The sequence below is a fragment of the Taudactylus pleione genome, unplaced genomic scaffold (assembly GCF_031769625.1).
Source record: "Taudactylus pleione unplaced genomic scaffold, aTauple2 ptg000265l, whole genome shotgun sequence".
Lineage (NCBI taxonomy): Eukaryota > Metazoa > Chordata > Amphibia > Anura > Myobatrachidae > Taudactylus > Taudactylus pleione.
In genome coordinates, this window is record NW_028284667.1 from 7,512,456 (window position 1) to 7,534,051 (window position 21,596).

At 44.1% G+C, this 21,596-nt stretch overlaps 1 protein-coding gene and 1 long non-coding RNA gene across 9 annotated transcripts in view; one reads left to right on the forward strand and one right to left on the reverse strand.

Moving 5' to 3' along the window:
- Nucleotides 1-21,596, reverse strand: part of LOC148513991 (uncharacterized) — a 213,994-nt gene that overhangs the window by 112,210 nt on the left and 80,188 nt on the right. The gene's annotated exons all lie outside the window — the stretch shown is intronic.
- ABI3BP (ABI family member 3 binding protein) overlaps nt 1-21,596 on the forward strand; it is a 515,514-nt gene that overhangs the window by 111,770 nt on the left and 382,148 nt on the right. For all 8 annotated transcript variants that reach the window (XM_088481142.1, XM_088481145.1, XM_088481144.1 and 5 more), the window contains exon 2: nt 4,484-4,663. In XM_088481142.1, coding sequence (XP_088337268.1) covers nt 4,484-4,663 — 180 coding nt within the window. The remainder of the gene's footprint in view (nt 1-4,483; nt 4,664-21,596) is intronic.

Here is a 21,596-nt window from a genome sequence, read left to right on the forward strand (position 1 = left end):
TGAAGTGCCTAGCTATTATAGAAATATAAATTTTTACGTAAAAATAGGTAACGTTGACTTTGATCCTGTTTGAACCTTTTTAGGCAGATAGCTTAGGGGCATATGTATCAAAGCTTGATGTGAGATAAAATTGTGAGAAATATTTCACCAACCAATCAGCTTCTAACTTACATTTTGCAGGCTGTGTTTAAGAAATGATAGTTTGGAGCTTACTGGTTGGTGATATACGAGGTATGTCTATAAAATAACGAGACTGTGATTCCACCTAGTAAATAAAGCAGTCAGAACCGGTTCTAACTGCATACGTTGTAACCTTGAACTTGTCTGAACCCGCATGACAAGCAGCAACACTCACACAATGATGTTCAGTTGATTGTGAGTTGCCATTTAATTTGGTTGTGTTTTCTGTAGAGTGACGAAAAAATGCTAAGTTTAAAAGTTGAACAAAGTGTCAATTTGACAATTTTAGTAAAAAAATTACGATATCAAGGGTGTAATTTTGCAAGAATGGGTTCCAGAAGGCACAACAGTTAACCAGCATTGTTATAAGGAAGTTTTGAAAAAGCTGAAAGCCAGAAAGAAACGGCCGCAACTGTGGAAAATGGTTTCATTCTTCACCAGGACAATGCGCCTGCTCACACAGCACTTTCTGTGAAGCAGTTTTTGACCAACAATCACATTACTACACTTGAACATCCTCCATATTCGCCCGATTTAGCACCTTGAAACTTTTATCTTTTTCCAAAAGTTAAATCAGTGCTTAAAGAAACACATTTTGAATCAGTTGATGCTGTAAAGAAGAAAACAGCAGATATGTTGAAACAACTAACAGAAATTGATTTGTTCCATGCCTTCGACCAGTGGAAAAGAAGACTACAGCGATGTATTGAAGGGGACAAACATTAAATTTGTAATACCAATAAATAAAGATGAGTTATTTAATCAGTCTCGTTATTTAATAGACATAAAGTGCCTTGTATATTTCACAATTTTATCTCACATCAAGCTTTGAATACATAGGCCCCTTAGTGTTTATCCCCTCCTGTGTTAAGGGGCCTATCCATTAGAAGATAAATCGAACGATAGAACGATATAACGTTCAATTTATCTGCTATGGATTGGCCCTGAACAATAACAGAAGCGCACTTCCGCGGCTGATAAATTGAATCTTTCATCTCTCCAACATGTTGGTCAATTATCACATACCGTTGCCAGATATTAGAAATATCTGGCAGTTTATATGCGGTAAACGACAAACGGTGAAAGAAATTAGCAGCAGCTACAGAGCGCTGCAGAGGAAAAAATCAACTCCCTGAATGATGTCTTGTGATATCGTTCATCGTTTGCCAAAATCTGTACATGACAGATATCGTTCAGCACAGCCACCAGAAGTTTCAAGGGATATCTTTTGTCTTTCATCGCTCAGAAAAACATCTGCTAATGGATAGGCCACTTTGGAGTCAAGCAGACTTCCTTACAACATTTATATGCAGCCCTAGATAAAAGTCTTTTTTACCCATGTCCTGTCAGGTAATTGCAGTTTCCTACAAACAGGATTCCACATGGGATATATATTTTAATTGAAACGATACCAGACCCCCTTCAGGTTTCCTAAATGAGATTAACCTTCTATTCAGTGGCGTTAAGTTCATCCCTGACGCCGGGAAGCAAGTTATAATTTTGGTGCCCCCCCCCCTTCACAGCCGCTGACACTGTAATGTAGCAATTCGCATGCAGACAGACTATAAATAGACGAAAGCAGCAGCTGATGGTCTGACATGGAGCTCTCCACTAGTGTATGGCGGCTTCTCAGGTGCTGGGAAGAGGTGCCATGTATTGGGCGGCCGTGACGGTACTCTCCGGGTACATAGTTACAGCCCTAAGTGGGGTGAATATGTTGTGGACAATGGAGGAGGTGTCCCTTCAGTGCTGGAGCTCGGCGGCAGGTGCCTCCATTGTCTCCCATAGTTCTGCCCATGCTTCTATTAATCTGTGTGGAGCAGACTTATAACCTTACATCAAATAAAAAACATAAAATTGCAATATTATGTTGTAATATACCTATAATCTTTACTAGTTCTAACATCAATTTATTTCAATGTAACATATTAATCTCGCCTTTACTGAGGGGTTTGCAAGAGCGCTGCACCTAGTATGTCCGGATGTGTTGGTAGACTGAGTGCTTAATGAAGTACACTAATGAATCAGTGCAGTTGGAGATATACTTGTGGAACAGTGTGGGTGGAAATATATAATGGATCAGGCAGTGTGTGGGTACAAAGGTTTTTTTATTGGTATTTTACAAGTGTCACGGTGCTTTCTCCAGTGGAATACAGTACAGAGCAAAAATGCTTTAGGTAGATATTTCTGGATAATAGTAATAGTACTGTGAGTTGTGTTTTGGGGTGTAGGTAACTCCTGTAGGGAGTACCTTCTCTACATACCTGATCCTGACGGCCTTCGTTGTACGTTCCCTCAGAGATGGCAACATGTAGCCACGGACCTACCTCTTTGGGGAGGGATCCTCCTACTGGTTAGTTGCAACTGGCATCTCGCAATGGGTTGGAGCCATTACCTCACTCCTGAGGTGTGCTGGTGTTCTTCCAGTGCTGGTGAGGCAGATGGTGTGATAATATGTGGCAGCTGGCCCAAGTGATGGGGGCTCAGCGACTGGCTGCAGACTTGCAACTCTCCTTGGTCCTGATGAAAAATCTATTGGGCAGCCTATGGATGGATGCAGTGGTGGATCGGGTCGCTCCTAGCCACAATCTCCTCTGCTGTTGATAGGGTAGTGACTACTGGTGCAGAGTCGGATTGCGTCTGGTCCTCCCTGTGATCTGGTATGGATCTCCACCAGCGCTGACCACGGTTCAGCTGGCAGTTGGTTCGTGACTGTGGGGGGATGTAAATAATGTTAGCTTGACATTCAGCAGACAGGTTATCCCAATTAAGGCTGAGGAGGATTATTATCCTTATCTCTTGTGGACTGGTTAGACAGCTGGTAATCCACATCTCTCCTTATTATAAGTTTACTTTTATATTTTTATGACTTACTGCCCCTGTGGTGCGGACCTCTTCTTTTTACATGCAGCAGATGTCTCCAAATCAGCCCTAGATAGACAGCTCCCCTCAGACAGCCGGATCTCTCCTCCCTAGACACTGTCCTGATGGGAGGAAGGGAATGAGAAGGCTTCATGTCCTGCCTCCCAGCACTGCCTTTCTGTTCCAGGCTCTTCACCAGTGGTCCAATCCAATCCCTGCCGCGACTCTGTGAGGAGCCTGGCTGCCGGCCACATTCCTCCCTTCCTCCTCCTCACTGCTCCAGTCTCTCCTCCCTGACCAGTTCCCGCTTTTTAAATCCGCGGCTCGCGCCACACCTCACTCCCGCCGTCAGCGCGAGGGCTGCTCTTGTGCCCAACTGTAGGGCCGGACGGTCTCCAGGTTGATGTGGCGAGTGGCGACCGCTGACTTTCCCGAGAGCGACTCTGCCAGTGATACGCTGTGTGTGTGTGATACCTGTCCTGCGTTGGACACTGCAGAGCTGGGTGTCACAATTGTATGTCATATTTTCACATCATTTTTGTGACAAAGCACCGTACCAGTTTTGTATATTATATATTAAAACGAATGTCCTAATGCAGTAAGGAATGGATAATCCTTCATAACGAGAAGTTGGTGTAACCGTGTTCACTGTTGAATGTTAGACTGCTAAACAGATATGACTGAGTGCTAGCATGCACATTGTTTCACTTATACTTCCAGATATCATAGGGGGTACGGAGTGTCTGCATTTGTGTGTAAGCTTGGGTTCCACTTCCTACTGATCTTGATAATGGTGTGGAGAGTAAATCGAGTGCAATTACTTTAGGAACCCTTTATAGCAACACAACATCAGGTGCGCACAGGCAATTTGTGTCCCTGAAAGCTGGGTTTCAGGGACACAAATCATTAATAAATGCGGGCCCAGATCACAGAAGTTAAAAGGAAGACCTTTTAACTTCTGTGATCTGGGCTCGCATTTATTAATGATTGCAATTAGATCTGGCCATGACATTACCGCCCATGATCGCATTGCAAGATGCGTTTCTATCACCGGAATGTATCATACGGCACATGCAGGGACGGGCTCCGAAAGCAGTCAGTCCCTGCGATGTGCCCGGAGAGCTGCCGGGGCTACTGCACATGCAGAGTCATGCTGACTGCAATGCATGGCCGCCATTTCTGGGGCGGGTTACTGTTTTCAGTTTTGTGAGTTTGCAGAAAAGTGGCCAAATGCCCTAAATAATTCTTCTAGCTGTCCACATACTAATTGTCATGCCTACTGTATTGAAAAAAGGATGTTTGCTTGTAATGATGGTAGTAAAAACATTTAAATATTTTGCTTCAATGGAAATCATAAACCCATCTTTCTTTTAAAAGGTTATTAATTAAAATATACAGTATGTTGTGTTGCCAACTCAATTTGTTTCTGTTTCTTCCCCAGTAAAAAAACTAAACATGATGGTCCACTTCAACATCACCGGGGACACATTGGTCATGAAATTTCACCGTCCTAATGAAAATATCAAGCTGGAAGGTTTTATTCTGGGATATGGCAGCAACTACTTCACAAACCAGTATATCCAATGGCCAGAATATGGGAAGTCATTCATTACAAATGTTGGTAAGTGCTTTGCTTTGATGACTGAGAAATTAGTTTGAAGCTTCCAAATACATACAGTAAATGTTACATACAGTACAAAAAAATTGAACAAAATACAAATTGATCAAAATTGACTAATTTCTAAGCAGTTGGGAACTAGGCCCATCCTGTCAGGTTCTTGATTGATCCCTGCTGTTATAAACCATGTTAATGCCTTGTGTTTGGCTCCACTAATACCCCTTTTACACTGGAGCTAAAACCCAGGTTATTGCAGGGTTAACCTGGGCAGCTCCCTGGTGTAAAAGGGGAGAGGGTTGGATCACCGGGTCGAGTGACCTGGCAATCCAACCCAGGTAAACAGCAGGGTTTAACACGGACGTAGCCCGTGAAACCCTGCTGTGAGAACAGCGCACTCCGGGTCACGATGACCTGGAGTGCGCTGCAAGCCGGCCGATTGGTCCGGCTTCAGTGGCACTTGGAGATGACGTCATCTCCAAGTGTCCACTTTCACGCTGGGAAAGCCGGGTCTATGCAGACCCGACTCCGGTGTGAGCGGCGCCGACTCGGGAATATCCCGAGTCGGCGCCGACTAAATTCCGGGTCAGATCCGGATAGGAACTCTGGGCCTGATTCAGAGCCGGACGCTATTTGCGCTCGCTCGTTCAGAAAAAGGGCCTGGATATTTAAATAGAGCGCTCGCTCTTTGCGGTCTGTTAACACCTCTATGTCTGAACGAGTGAACGAAACATGCGCTCGCTATTTTTTAATAAACGCCCCCTGGCCGCTCGCATCCTACGTCATCTCCGCTATTTATTAGATTAATCGAGTACATCGAAAGGCGTATGAACTGCTCGCAGTGCTTGTGGTAGGATTTTCCTACCGCAATCATGCGAGCAGTTCAGGCTAAAAGACAACCAAGTGACGTGGTCGATGACGCTGCTTTGTTAATTATGCACACCCTTAAAACGCCCGTTTTGACCGTTTGGCACGCCTGCGTTCGGATCTCCACTCCCCGTTTTCAAGCACCTTCCCCTGTTACCACCCACAAACGCCTCATTCTGTCACTCAAATTAGCAGGCATTCGCTATTTTGCGAGCACACAATTTCCGACCGCAATGACTGTTTCGCGCATGCGTATTACAACCCATACGCATGCGCAGTTTTGCGAACATCGCTCGGAGCGAACGAGCGGCAACTTACGAGCGGCTCTGAATCAGGCCCTCTGTTCCAACTCTGGGTCAGACCCGGAATTTTGGTGGAAAAGGGGTATAATATGTCCTAGACCAGAGGTTCCCAAACGCGGTCCTGAAGGCACCCTAAAAGTTCAGGTTCTATATACTATACTTTTAATATATGAGCAAGTTCTGAAACCTTATGATACACCTGTTCCCGGGTGTCTTTGGTAATCAGGGCTATTTGTTCCACCATTAATTTCCGAATTAGTGCCGATTATGTATTTACTTATATATTAGATTTGTTCCTTTTTTCCTCTTATTTATTATTATATTTAAAGAATAAATATTTATGTGCTATTTCTTATTTGTATTGATTTTTCCTGATATATACTGTTTCTATGTCTCAATTAGATCTTAGGTCCATTAGCCTATTAATTTGCTCATTAATTTACTTATTGCACCAATTTAGGCTATTTAAACTTACCTAGATACCAGACGCTTCACTGGATGTGAACAAGCCCAGGTGCAGGTGAAACGTATGTCATCTATCTGATCTGACTCCGGTCACGTGATCCGGAAGACTGGGCACTTTCCCATCTAATGCGCAAACGGGATCTCCCCTGCACATCAACTCTGCCGGACCAGTGATCGGTAGCTCGGACTACCATCTCACTCCGGTCACATAATCCGGGAGACTGGGTACCTCCCCTCCTGATGTGCACACGGGATCTCCCCTGCACACCAACTCTGCCGGATTGCTGATCGGCAGCACGGACTACCCGCTCTCCATGGCCGTATCCCTGCATCACCGCTGTGACTCTCACATGCAGCGCTGAGAGCAGGGAGTGGGAATTCCTCCCAGAATGCAAGTATTACATAGCGCTATCACTCTCACCCGCTCAGGACTCACCAATTATTAGTCGCTGAGCAGGGATTACTAGGCATCTCCTAAATATAGTAGAATTAATATAGGTACTGCATGTACTAAGGTTAACAGGGATATCCTTTTCCTATATCAGGTGTACTAAACATTAGTCCCCCTTTTTTGTTTATATTTTGTATTTTTGCTTTGGGATCATTACATGGACAACCTGTAGTCCAGTTAACATTTCAGTTATACGTTTTCATTTCTTATCAAGCCAATCACATTTTATGTGCTATTTTTATTTCTTCTTTTTCTCACTCTCTCATCAGCTGACCGGCTCTGTCTGTCCTACAATGTCCTTGCATATCAGGGTAGCCAGGGTTTGCGCACACTGACAGCAGAAGTGCACATACCCCTTCCTTCCTACCAGCTGCCAACCGCACTCTCTCATCCCATGTCCGCTGTCTTTACAAGACGTGGCGACAGCAGAAGTGAGGGAGACAGATACTGGGCCTCTTTTTTATCTTTATTTTCTGTCACTTGGATGATTTACATTGTTACTAACTTACTATGCTGCACATTAATCACTGAATTTTTGTTTTGCTATTTCCTATCATTTTCAATGTATATGCAATAATCAATTTGGAAAATATCTCTCTAGGTGACAAATGCTGGTGTATGCCTCATATAAGAGGGGCATACATATATAATAAATATTTTTCTTGTTTATACACTTTTCTGAATTTCCAATTGTCTCACATGGTGGCTTGGTAGTCCAGGTTGTTTAAATACATTGCTTGCCATTCCATCTGGACAGGTTATATTATCAATGGTTTATTAATTTGCCACTCATTATTGATTTCTGATTAGGTGATTTGATTTTTGCTATTGAGTATTACTATCTCGCTACAATTAACCTGTAAAGGATTGTTATAAGGTGACAACTCCATTCACACGCCTCCTAATCTGTATATACTATTTTGATTGTTCTGTTATTCCTTGGAAGACTAGGTACTTTTTTCTATGTTGAAAAATATCATCCACCTTATATCAACAACTTAAACCTAGTGGCAATACTCTGAAGATATTTTTTTGGATTTACTTGTCAACTTTGTTTGGACAGGTTATTATGTGACCCATTGATCATACTGTAATCAATCACTGAGATCCATCTGTTGCAATCTCCATGTTTGATTATCCCACCTGTGAATTATTGCAGGGGTCTATCCTCATAACCTTGTATGCATAGGATTATCTAAATGTGATAGTAATATATAAACAATAAGTGTACGCTGTTGCCATAGGAGGGCTATGGTGTACAGTTCAATTGTTTACTGTATTCCATATTTATACCATTTGGTATTTTTTTGACCATATTTGTGTTTTTTTTTCACACATCTATGGCTACTCAGATCTATCTATTCACTACTGAGTTTAAATTCTTTTTCAGAATATATTGACTATATTGAATTTTTTCTCTAATATTCGCCTTCATTCAGTTAAGTTACTATCAATACATTTTCTCATATCTTTATGAGCATATGTTTTGCGAGGTTCTCTTTATTGACAACCTTTGTCTTAATCATGTGTGTTTTTCTTGTGTGTTATACTTATTTTAGTACTATACTTATTAAAAGTAAAATTTTATACTTTCATATATTTACTGAGTGCCCCCAGAAAAGAGTCTTCTTTTTTCTCCTAATCTATAATATGTCCTAGACCAGAGGTTCCCAAACGCGGTCCTGAAGGCACCCTAAAAGTTCAGGTTTTAGAGATAGCCATGGTTGAGCACAGATGGTTAAATCAAATTGACTGAGGTACTAATTAAGTCACCTGTGAAGCATGGATATCCTTAAAACTTGGACTGTTACGGTGCCTTGAGGACTGAGGACCTCATTCAGAGTCGGTCGTTGTGGCTGCACGGTCGTACGCCACCGATGTTTGCTAAACTGCGCATGCGTAAAGTTCGCAATGCGCGTGCGCAAACTAGCTGCTACGATCAGAAATTTCTCTCTCCTTGAACACAGCCAGGTCGGTAGTTTGAGTGACAGAATGAGGTGTTTGTGGGTGGTAACAGGGGAAGGTGCTTGAAAACGGGGGAGTGGAGATCCGAACGCAGGCGTGCCTAATTATGCGAACGGCGTTTTATGGGAGTGCATACGGATTATGGGAGTGCATGATTAACAAAGTAGTGTCATGGCACACGTGACATGGGTGGTTTGTACACTGACCTGATCGTAGTGCTTAAGAGAGGGTATGGGCAACCTTAAGTTCTACGACCAGTTCCGATGGTCTCGATTAATCCTTATATGGCCGGAGATGACGTGTAATGCGTACGAGAAGGGGGCGTATTTTTTGTCTTACGGCCGCATCCTCCCCTTGGTCGGCCAGCTAACGATCCGATCTTAAGGACGCAACTTGCGAGTGCATCATTCGCATATCCGGCCCCTTTTAACTTACGACCGTGCGGCCGCAACGACCGACTCTGAATGAGGTCCTGAGTTTGGGGACATTGTACTAGACCACAGACTGTCTATTGTCCACAGCATAGAGCTTTTACAGCTAATACATCTTTTACATTAAAAATTGTAAAATAAAAATGTGTCATAATAGAAATAATAATTAAATCTAGCTTATTATGACTTATGCAGGAGTGGGTTGGCAAGGAATCAAATGTCCTCTCAGCTGATCCCCAACCATTACTGAAAGGGCCTCTGATGAGCAAGCTATAGTCAGTGATCTACTGTACAGTAGTATTGGGGACAGTAGTGTATAGAAGTATATGTAGCACAGCTCTAAGCAATGCCTGTCCATTGGAAGAAACCACATTTGTGGCTAGAGTGATAGGATAATGTTAAACTCTAATAATTTTACTCTCACTGCAGCTCCTTGCATTAGTCAGGCATCGGTGCCAACATGGATGAATTACATCCAATAAGGGCTCTCCATTTTCTGCCCAGACCTATAACTGTCCCTTACTGAGTGCTATAAATACTACTGCAGAGTTTTAGACAGCAAGGAGCATTCTGTGATCTGCCTAGATATGTATGCAATCATGGTTCTCAATTAGAGTAAATTGTAAAAATGTGTCTTTTGCGTATATGTATTAATGTGTCTTCACACGTTTTTACACCAGGATTTTGCTTTGCATGTAAATTAATATACATCCAACTAAAAATTAATCTAATTTATTTCTAGGATGCAAAGCTAAGGAGGTCTTCTTAGACATGTAAGCTTGCTTATGGATGCGCAAAAGTTAAACTTCCTTAAACGCGCATATAAAGATACTTGGACGCATATCTAAGAGCCGTGGCTAACTTGTATGTGTACAACCTTACTGTACTGTACTTCCCCAGTCTGCCTTTTCAGCCACCATTGCACAATGCAGTTATATTTAATTATGGATGCAAGTTTTAGGCCCTGCAAACAGATGATTTCTGTTGTATCAAGGGTTTTCCAAATATTTCTTCCCTGCATTAGCACTGCTACTTAACGACAGTAATCAATGGTCGCAGGTTGGCTTTGCGTTTAAACCTATTGCCGCTTTAAATCTAGTGGCTATCTTGTAGTGATTGTGACAGCTTCCACAAATCACAGGCTATTACAATTGAAACACAGCCTGCAAAATGACAGTTAGGAGCTGATTGGTTGGTACTTTCAACGATTGATATTATTATTATCACTCGATACTAATCTTATATCTTAGATGGTGTTCCAACCAATCAGCTCCTGTCATTTTTCAAACACATGATGGAATGTAGTGTGGGTGGGGCAGGGTTAGCGGGGAGGGAAGGTTAGGTTTAGGGGGAGGGTTAGGAAACTTACCGACAGGTGTCGGTATCCTAACCCTGTTGGGATGTCAGGGTCAGAACTCTGACCGCCAGGATCCAGAGCGCCGTCATCCCGTACCCAACCCCATGTGTCGAAAGTCTGGGTCTTTATCTCTCTTCACTTTATCTCTCTCTATGCTTTGATAAATCTGGGCCTAATTAGCCACCTTTGATGTACCCAATCTGCCTACCTGCTTTGCCAATCTCAAAGCTGATCTGGCTCCTTTTTCCCTACATAATTCAATTCATACTCCTCATTTACACTTGTAAGTTCCGTGTTCACTCCTCCTCCAGCCCTACATCTATGTCTTCCTCACTCCACACTCCCTCCTGCCGTCTCCACCAGTGAATGACGCATCAACTCCCTACTGATGACAAAATCCCACTACCACATATAACATTTCTCCCTTGCATTTACCCATTTATAGAACACTAGTGTGTACATTTACTAAAGTACAGGTTTTTATAAGTGGAGATATTGCCCAGATATCAGAGACTATTTAACATTTTTCTAGCACCTACTATAAGATAATAGCTAGAATCTGATTGGTTGCTATTGGCAACATCTCTAATTCTAAAAAAAAGGCACTATAGTAAATATACCCCTAGTAATCTGGATCCATCATTTGTCAGGAGGCGAATAGAGCAGAGTGTTTTCTTTGCTGGCCGCTTCCCAGTCCATTTCTAGCAGTGCATGTTGTTGAGGTCTGGGTCCTCCCCCAATCCTATAGCTTGGTGGGGGAGGTGGCTGATTGGCTGTGGGGAAGGGGCAAGGTGCATTTTTCTGTCCCTGAGGAGGATGTTACTCTTTCAGTAATATTAGGTGCCCACTAGAAGTGCTCAATAATACTCTAGTGCATCAACTGAAAATACAAAATTATTGCTCAGTCATCATAAAATAGTCTTATGTTTAGGTTGGTTACATTTCCCTTATATATACGAGTATATATGCTCAGGCTAAACCATGCTTGCTACTGTATTTGTTAACAATTGTGAAATGACCGGTATTTTCAAAGATAAACATGACAAATTCTAAAAGACAAGTCATTGCAGACCTAAAATGCAGGTTAGATACTCATTTACATTTTACCCTGTAGTCCCTGTTGACCTCTGCCCTGGTCAGCCATGCAAGCTCCTGGCTCTCTGTTCTTCTTATATATTTTTTTTTTTTACCCTCCTTTCTTTAGTTTCTACTTGCTGTGGTGTTTTTTTTTTTTTTTAAAGACCTGTGGAAGACACTTTCAGCCATTTTAAAAATGTACATTTTACAGTTTAAGTATTGTCAAGGCTGTACATAAGTGTCTAGGCATGATAGAGACTAAGGAGCATGAGGTCAGAAAATTGGAGTAAGCAGTCTTATCAGAACTTGCCTACAGGTATATCCATTGACCTCATGTCCATTGATGTTTACAAGCATTCTGCCTAGATAATGATTGACCTACTGAGCTCAATACAATTTCCTGAAGCTGCATTCTTCATAATCAAATTGCTTTGCAGCAACAGTTAAGGTGCATACACACACAATGATTTTTTGAACGATTATTGATAACGATATCATTTATCGTTCAATCATTGAAAAAAACGTTCACTTTCTGATTTAAAACGATGAACGATTATCGTTCATGCACGTTCACGTTTGTAGTTCAGTCAGACTGACCAACTCAACGATTTTCAGTAAGGGAATATGCAAAAATAGTTTGTAGTTCAAAAATATCGTTCATTACATTTAGTAAATGAACGATTATAGTAAAAGATTTTCGTTCATTTTTCCCTTGAAAAAATGAACGAAAATCGTTTACTAAATTCGTTCATTTACTATATCGTTGTGTGTGAATGCAGCTTTAAACATTGGTTTAGGGAAGATACAGATCATCTGGCTTTATTTTATAAACACATCTAATAATGCATGATGTATTTAAAGCAGATATTAACAATTGCATATTTATCTTAAAAGAAAAAATAAAGTTTGTGTAACTGCTTTCGTTTTGTAAAGGATTTATAAAGCATTATATTTATTATTATTATTTAATTATTATGTTGTAACAGCATAAAAGGTAGGAGTGTATACTGTACTTAAATCTGTAGAAGAAATTGTGTGGTCAGTGTCCAGAGCCACATAAAATACTAGCACCTGGAATATAGTAACACAACTGGATAATGGATGTAGATACATTGGAAAAGAATGTCAATTATTTCCATTCAGAACCATGTACACTACGTTGATTTATGAATTCGTTGGATGGGAACTCCAGCTGGTTCATTCTCTGCAGTCACCTGCAAGCTATTAAATGACTGATGATGAACTTAGCAAATGGCAAGAAAGTCGTACTGCATGAGCATATCATGGAAATAAACTAGTTTTGTTATATAAATACTGTTAAATGAAAATCAATGTTAAAAAGAGGATTATTTTTCAATCTTGACTTTTTCAAGACTGTAAAATGATATGCTGCACTAGTCTCTATGCCAGGGATGGGGAACCTTAGGCTCAGGGGCCGTATAAGGCCCGCGGAACCATTTGGTCTGGCCCTCTGAGCATTTTCTGCTAGCCTCATCTGGCTAGCAGGGAGCCTAGAATGGCACCCTGTGGCCAGAATCTATGCAGCAGTGCCGTCTGGTGTGTCCTTAGGACACTTCAGACGGTCACACCGCTGCCCTTACATCCTCAGGATGCTCCAGGCATTGCTGTAATCACCAGCGATTGTGACTCCGCCCCAATGTGATGTCTAACGGAGAGAGGGCATGGCCTGCACCGAGCCCGCGAATACTGTTATATACAGTCAGGTGCATAAATATTGGGACATTGACAGAATTTTCATATTTTGGCCTCTTATTCACCACCACAATGGCTTTGAAATGAAACAAACAAGATGTGCTTTAACTGCAGACTTTCAGATTTAATGTGAGGGTAATTACATCCAAATCAGGTGAACGGTGTAGGAATTACAACGGTTTCTATATGTGCCTCCCACTTTTTAAGGGGCCAAAAGTAATGGGACAAACTAAACAATCCTAAATCTAACTTTCACTTTTTAATACATTGTTGCAAATCCTTGGCAGGCAATTACAGCCTGAAGTCTGGAACGCATAGACATCACCAGACGCTGGGTTTCATCCCTGGTGATGCTCTGCCAGGCCTCTACTGCAAATATCTTCAGTTCCTGCTTGTGCTTGGGGCATTTCCCTTCAGTTTTGTCTTCATCAAGTGAAATGCATGCTCAATCGGATTCAGGTCAGGGGATTGACTTGGCCATTGCATAACATTCCACTTTTTAGCCTTAAAAAACTCTTTGGTTGCATTTGCAGTATGCTTCGGGTCATTGTCCATCTGCACTGTGAAGCGCTGTCCAATGAGTTCTGAAGCATTTGACTGAATATGAGCATATAATATTGCCCGAAACACTTCAGAATGCATTCTGCTGCTTTTGTCAGCAGTCACATCATCAATAAATACAAGGGAACCAGTTCCATTGGCAGCCATACATGCCTATGCCATGACACTGCCACCACTATGCTTCACTGATGAGGTGGTATGTTTTGGATCATGAGCAGTTCCTTTCCTTCTCCATACTCTTCTCTTCCCATCACTCTGGTACAAGTTGATCTTTGTCTCATCTGTCCATAGGATGTTGTTCCAGAACTGTAATGGCTTTTATAGATGTTGTTTGACAACTCTAATCTGGTCTTCCTGTATTTGTGGCTCACCAATGGTTTACATCTTGTGGTGAACCCTCTATATTCACTCTTGTGAAGTCTTCTCTTGATTGTTGACTTTGACACATATACACCTACCTCCTGGAGAGTGTTCTTGATTTGGCCAAGTGTTGTGAAGGGGTTTTTCTTCACCAGGGAAATAATTCTTCTGTCATCCACCACAGTTGTTTTCCGTGGTCTTCCGGGTCTTTTGGTGTTGCTGAGCTCTCCAGTGCATTCTTTCTTTTTAAGAATGTTCCAAACAGTTGATTTGGCCACACCTAATGTTTTTGCTATCTCTCTGATGGGTTTGTTTTAACTTTTCAGCCTAATGATGGCTTGCTTCACTGATAGTGACAGCTCTTTGGATCACATATTGAGAATCGACAGCAACTGATTCCAAATGCAAATGTCACACCTAGAATCAACTCCAGACCTTTTACCTGCTTAATTGATAATGAAATAACGAGGGAATAGCCCACACCTGTCCATGAAATAGCTTTTGAGTTGATAGTCCCATTACTTTTGGCCCCTTAAAAAGTGGGAGGCACATATAGAAACCATTGTAATTCCTACACCGTTCACCTGATTTGGATGTAATTACCCTCAAATTAAATCTGAAAGTCTGTAGTTGAAGCACATCTTCTTTGTTTCATTTCAAAGCCATTGTGGTGGTGAATAGAGGCCAAAATATGAAAATTCTGCACCTTACTGTATATCAAAATGACCCTCGGCAGAAAAAAGGTTCCCCACCCCTGCTCTTTGCCAACCAGCATCATATTTAAAGTCTCAGGACATCATTCACAACCGCTCGCAAGCGCTATGCGCTTGCAAGCGGGTCGATGGTGAGGCCCTACGCACGCGCAGCGGCCGCAGTGCGCGTGCGCAAGCCCCGGAGCGAGTGACAAATTCACTCGCTCCGGGGCTCGCTACAAAAGGGGCGGCTGTCGATGTTGATTTCAAATGCAGTCCGAGTCCTCTGGTCTCTGGGGACAGACCGGAGGTGCCGGCAGTGGTGGCGGGCCCCCCATACCCCGTGTGTCCACTAGACCACCAGGGACTTGGCGATCGGCGCTGGGAGCCGGCGTCCCGGGGGTTAATAGCCGGCCAGGGGAGGAAGCCTTCCCTGTTGTAGCGGCTCCTCCCCTCAGCTCAGCGCGCCTTTCAGTGTCTAAAGTCTGGTGTCGCTGAGCTGCATTCCTCAGTGGGCCACGCTGCTTCTGAGGTCTCCGGCGGCCATTTTCTCTGATGGTGCAGCAGCAGATCTCCGGAGATGGCGCTTGGTCCAGTCCCCCTGCGTATTTCACCATCAGGTCAGTGTACACAGCGCTATAGCCTTCCCAGACACTGAATCTGGGTAAATTGAATGTAGCGACATTTGCAGTATTTTATATGTCATGCTTATGTATGTATATATATATATTGTGATAGGATCATTGGTAAAGTGGTCTGTGGCAGGTACATTTGTCCCAGATTCCTGTCTTATGTGTTTTAAACCTCCAGGAGAAAGTCTGCAGTGTAGCAGGCTTGAGTCTCGGCTTTTTGAAAAGCCGGTTTGGGACCTGGGGGTTGTGGGTGAGAGGAGAGGGAGGGCTCCACCCACGGCCACTCCAGGTTTTGGTTCTCTTAGCCTGGTAACAGGCTTGTTAGGGTTTCCACCTGAGAGTGGCCAATATAAGCCTAGTATGTTGAGGGCTGATTGTCTCACCTGGGAGAGCAGACAGGGAGTTTGCTCAGAGACACTTGAAAACCTAACTGTAAGTGTTGTGCTGTGCTTTTGTTGCTGGTGAGGGCATTAGGCCCTGCCAGGTTCTGGTAGTGAGGGAACTACCTGTGAAGTTAGTGCCCCGACAGGGCTAGGATTTATGTTTATGTTTTCTTTATGTTATTTCTGACATTGTACAATAAAGACTGGCGCCGACCAGCTTGTACTTGCATCCAGACTGGTGTGCTGCTTCCCTGCTGCTGTGTGTGTGTGTAAGGAAGGAGTCCTCTACCCAGGAGAGGGACCCCCTAACCTAACTGTGTTACAATATGGTGGAGAATGCGGGCAACCACACACACTAAAGTTGCAGCAAGAGGAAAACTTTCCATTTAAAAATTAAAGGGAGAGACACCCAATTAGTGAGTGTGGAAATAACACTGTGTCCTTGGAGTCCCATAGAGGAGGCGTCAGCCAATGCTCAGAGAGACAAGGTTCAGCTTCCAACCTACACCCCATGACAAAATGGAGGACATTATTAAGGCCTTGCTCCAAGCTACAGCAGCTCAGCAGGAATCTACCAGGGCTCAGCAGGAAGCTACAGCAGCTCAGCAGGAGACTAACAGACTTCAACAGGTCTCCATTGAGGAAACCCGCCAGGCCTTAGCGGAAAACAGCCAGGCCATAAGAGAGTTGGTACAGCACCTGGTCGCCCGGCCAAGAGATGTTGCTACTGGTCCTCCCACCCCCACTCACTCCGTACGAGCCAGTCACTTCCTTCAAAAGATGACTTCGGGCGATGATGTGGAGGCCTATCTCGCCGCATTTGAAAGAACGACCGAAAGGGAGAGTTGGCCCAAGGAGCAGTGGGCAAGTCTGGTGGCACCTTTTTTGTCTGGGGAGCCACAAAAAGCATATTTCGACTTATGCCTGGCTGATGCCAAGGACTATAAAAAACTAAAACAGGAGATCCTAACTCGCTTTGGAGTCACCACCTTTGTTCGTGCCCAACGGGTCCACCGCTGGGAGTTCCATAGGGACAAGCCTCCACGTTCTCCACGTTCACAGATGCATGACCTCTTCCATCTGTCCTCAAAATGGCTACAGCCCGAGACGCTGATGGGACCACAGATCGTGGAAAGGGTCGTGATGGACCGGTACCTGCGATCATTACCTGTGACTCTGCACAAGTGGGTGAGCCATGCAGACCCTAAGTCCACGGACCAGTTGGTGGAGCTGGTGGAGAGGTACGTGGCGGCTGAGGAGCTGATGAGTATGCCCCACCGAGCCCCGATGGCGCACCGGCGAACTCCCGCAGACACTGGTAAGACTGTTCCAGGGGAGAAGGGTGCTGGGCGGTGGAATGTACCTAAGACTGAGGGTGTAGAACCTGGAGACAGGCCTGCCAGGCCAGGAAGGTTCTTGCCCCGTAAACGACTAGACATTAATATGACTCAGTGTTTCCGATGTGGTGGCTTCGGCCATATTGCCGCTAATTGTTCACTTACAACTGAACCTATGCAATGTGATACTGCTCATGTCTACCGCAGGGGGTCTTTCTTTGCACAGACAGCCTGTACAGCTGACCGGCAGGCTGAGACTGATAAGCACATGTGTGTACTCACTGTAGATGGAAACCGAGTAGAGGCACTGTTAGACTCTGGTAGCTTGGTGACACTTATAAAAGCTGAGCTAGTGAACCCCTTGAGGCATACAGGGAAAACTGTTGGTGTGACCTGCATACATGGGGATACTCGATATTATGTTACGGCCGAGGTGAACATCGAGACACCATGTGGCTCTGCTATAGTTTCTGTGGGTTTGGTGCATGGTCTGGTATACGATGCAATATTGGGGAGAGACTTTGCTCTCTTCTGGAAGTTGTGGGAAAGCCGTTTTGTTCCAGAGGTGAACAACCCCGATACATTTGAGAAGGTTGTCGATGTAGTGGAGGAGGGAGTTTCTTCTGAGTCAGAGCTATTCCCTTTTTCTACTATGGTTGGCGAACTAGAGAATGCGGAACGTGACGGTGGCCCGCCAACTGATGTGCCTCCCATTGAGGTGGGAAGTGTTGTTGGGCCAAGTGATCGTCTGCCTGATTTAGAGGTCAGAAGAGAGGTCTTTGCCGTGGAGCAGTTGAATGACCCTACTTTGGTAAAAGCCAGGGAGAATGTAAAAGTAGTTGATGGTAAACCCGTAGACCCTGATAGTACTTTGTCCTATCCCCACATGGCAATGTGTCAGGATTTGTTATATCAGGTGACTAAGAAGGGGGAAGATATTGTGGAACAACTTATAGTTCCCAAAGCCTACAGAAGAACAGTGTTGGATCTGGCCCATGGTCATATAACGGCAGGCCATCTAGGGGTAGAGAAAACCACTGAGCGAATAATGCAGAGGTTTTTCTGGCCCCGGCTTCATAAAGAGGTGTCTGACTTTTGCGCATCCTGCCCTGAGTGTCAGTATCATGCTCCCAGGCCACATTTTAAGGGTCCACTAGTTCCATTGCCTACTATAGAGGTGCCGTTTGAAAGAATAGCGATGGATTTGGTTGGACCCTTAATGAAGTCTGCCAGGGGACACCAGTATATTCTGGTCATAATGGATTACGCTACCAGGTACCCGGAAGCGATCCCGTTGCGCAATACGTCAACCAAGACCATTGCCAGAGAGCTAGTTCATGTCTTTAGCAGGCTGGGTATACCCAAGGAGATACTAACTGACCAGGGTACACCGTTTATGTCAAAAGTCATGAAAGAGTTATGTCGCATGTTCAAAATTGAACAGTTAAGAACTTCGGTTTATCACCCCCAAACCGATGGGCTGGTCGAGAGGTTTAACAAGACGTTAAAACACATGCTTAGGAAAGTGGTCGACAAGGATGGTAGGGATTGGGATTACTTATTGCCGTATTTATTGTTGGCCATAAGAGAAGTTCCCCAGTCCTCCACCGGGTTTTCACCTTCGACTTGTTGTATGGGAGACACCCAAGGGGGTTACTAGACATTGCCAAAGAGACATGGGAGGGGCAGTCTAGTCCTTACAAAACCGTGATTGAGTATGTTTCTCAAATGCAGGAGAGAATTGCTGCGGTAGTGCCGATAGTGAGAGAGCACCTGGAACAGGCTCAACAGGCACAGCAGAGGGTATACAACCGCAATGCTCAGTTACGCAGCTTTGCTCCTGGGGACAGAGTGTTAGTATTGGTTCCCACTGTGGAAAATAAACTTTTGGCTAAATGGCAAGGGCCCTTTGAAATCTTAGAAAGAGTGGGGCAGGTCAATTACAAAGTTTACCAGCCGGGGAAAAGAAAGCCGGAACAGATATACCATATAAATCTGTTAAAGCCCTGGAAAGATAGAACGGCACTGTCGGCTGTCCGAGCCCCTCCAGTAAATCCAGGGCCCTTAGTTCCCGAAGTGACAGTGGCAAAAACCCTGTCGGCAATTCAACAACAAGAGGTCAAGGAGTTTTTGATCAGAAATATGGTGCTGTTCTCTGACGTACCTGGGAAAACCTCGGTCATTAAACATGACATCATCACTGACCCAGGGGTTAAAGTTAATCTAAAGCCCTATAGGTTGCCAGAAGCACAAAGAGAATCGGTGTCGAAAGAAATTAAAAATATGCTAGAGTTAGGGGTTATTGAAGAATCACATAGTGAATGGTCAAGTCCCATTGTGTTGATTCCAAAGCCCGACGGGAGTGTGCGTTTCTGCAATGACTTCCGAAAGTTGAACAGTGTTTCAAAATTCGATGCCTACCCGATGCCAAGAGTGGATGAATTGATTGAGAGACTAGGGACGGCAAGGTATTTAACCACTCTTGACCTAACCAAAGGGTATTGGCAAGTACCGTTAACCGAGAGCGCCAAACAAAAGACAGCTTTTTCAGCGCCAGAGGGCTTGTTTCAATAGAAGATGTTGCCCTTCGGGCTACATGGGGCACCTGCTACCTTCCAAAGAATGATGGACAGGATTCTAAGGCCCCATAGACGGTATGCGGCTGCTTATCTGGATGACGTGGTCATTCATAGTCCTGAATGGCAGTTTCACTTACCCAGGGTACAAGCAGTTTTGGACTCCATCTATAAGGCAGGTTTGACAGCCAACCCAAAAAAGTGTTGTCTAGGCAAGGAGGAAGTAAAATATCTGGGATACACCATTGGCAGAGGCCTGATAAAGCCTCAGCTCAATAAAGTTGATGCCATACAAAACTGGTCACGGCCTCTGAATAAGAAGTAGGTGAGAGCCTTCTTGGGAATTACGGGGTACTACAGGAGGTTTATACCCAACTTTGCCACCATGGCAGTCCCACTGACTGACCTGACCAAAGGCAAACAAAAAGTCATGGTAGAATGGAGTCCTGAGGCGGAGAAAGCTTTTCAGGAGTTGAAAGTAGCGTGTTCCCAACCAGTCCTGATGACTCCTAATTTTGACAGGGAATTCATAGTACAAACCGATGCATCAGAAGTAGGTATAGGAGCGGTCCTGTCCCAGAACAAGGAAGGTGAGGAACACCCTATTTTCTATCTAAGCAGAAAGTTGAATGTACATGAGAGAAACTATGCCACAGTGGAGGAGGCGTTGGCCATAAAGTGGGCGTTAGAGGCTCTCAGGTACTACTTGGTTGGAAGAAAGTTCAAATTGATCACTGACCATGCCCCTTTGAAGTGGATGTCCGAAAATAAAGACAGTAATGCGAGAATTACGAGATGGTTCTTGGCGTTACAAACTTTTAAATTTTCAGTGGAACACAGGCCAGGAAGCGTTCATTGTTTGGGGGCTTCAGTTGTTCCGCCCCACAGGTCGAAACAAAGGGGGGGGATATGTGATAGGATCATTGGTAAAGTGGTCTGTGGCAGGTACATTTGTCCCAGATTCCTGTCTTATGTGTTTTAAACCTCCAGGAGAAAGTCTGCAGTGTAGCAGGCTTGAGTCTCGGCTTTTTGAAAAGCCGGTTTGGGACCTGGTTGTTGTGGGTGAGAGGAGAGGGAGGGCTCCACCCACGGCCACTCCAGGTTTTGGTTCTCTTAGCCTGGTAACAGGCTTGTTAGGGTTTCCACCTGAGAGTGGCCAATATAAGCCTAGTATGTTGAGGGCTGATTGTCTCACCTGGGAGAGCAGACAGGGAGTTTGCTCAGAGACACTTGAAAACCTAACTGTAAGTGTTGTGCTGTGCTTTTGTTGCTGGTGAGGGCATTAGGCCCTGCCAGGTTCTGGTAGTGAGGGAACTACCTGTGAAGTTAGTGCCCCGACAGGGCTAGGATTTATGTTTATGTTTTCTTTATGTTATTTCTGACATTGTACAATAAAGACTGGCGCCGACCAGCTTGTACTTGCATCCAGACTGGTGTGCTGCTTCCCTGCTGCTGTGTGTGTGTGTGTAAGGAAGGAGTCCTCTACCCAGGAGAGGGACCCCCTAACCTAACTGTGTCACAATATATATATATGTCTGCATGGTATGTGACTTTTGCTAGTGCTGACTGTCTGTGCTTTATTCTCACCTGTCAGTGTATATCTATCCCTTTTCTTTCTATCTGCCCTGATACAGGTGTACCTAGGGTGGTTCTGTGACCTCACATTTATATACTTGTTAATATTTGTGAGGTTTGTCACATACTGTTGCGTGCTGCACGTTGCCATATTTAAGGTGGAACGGTGTGTTGCATACGCTGATAATGGGTCCC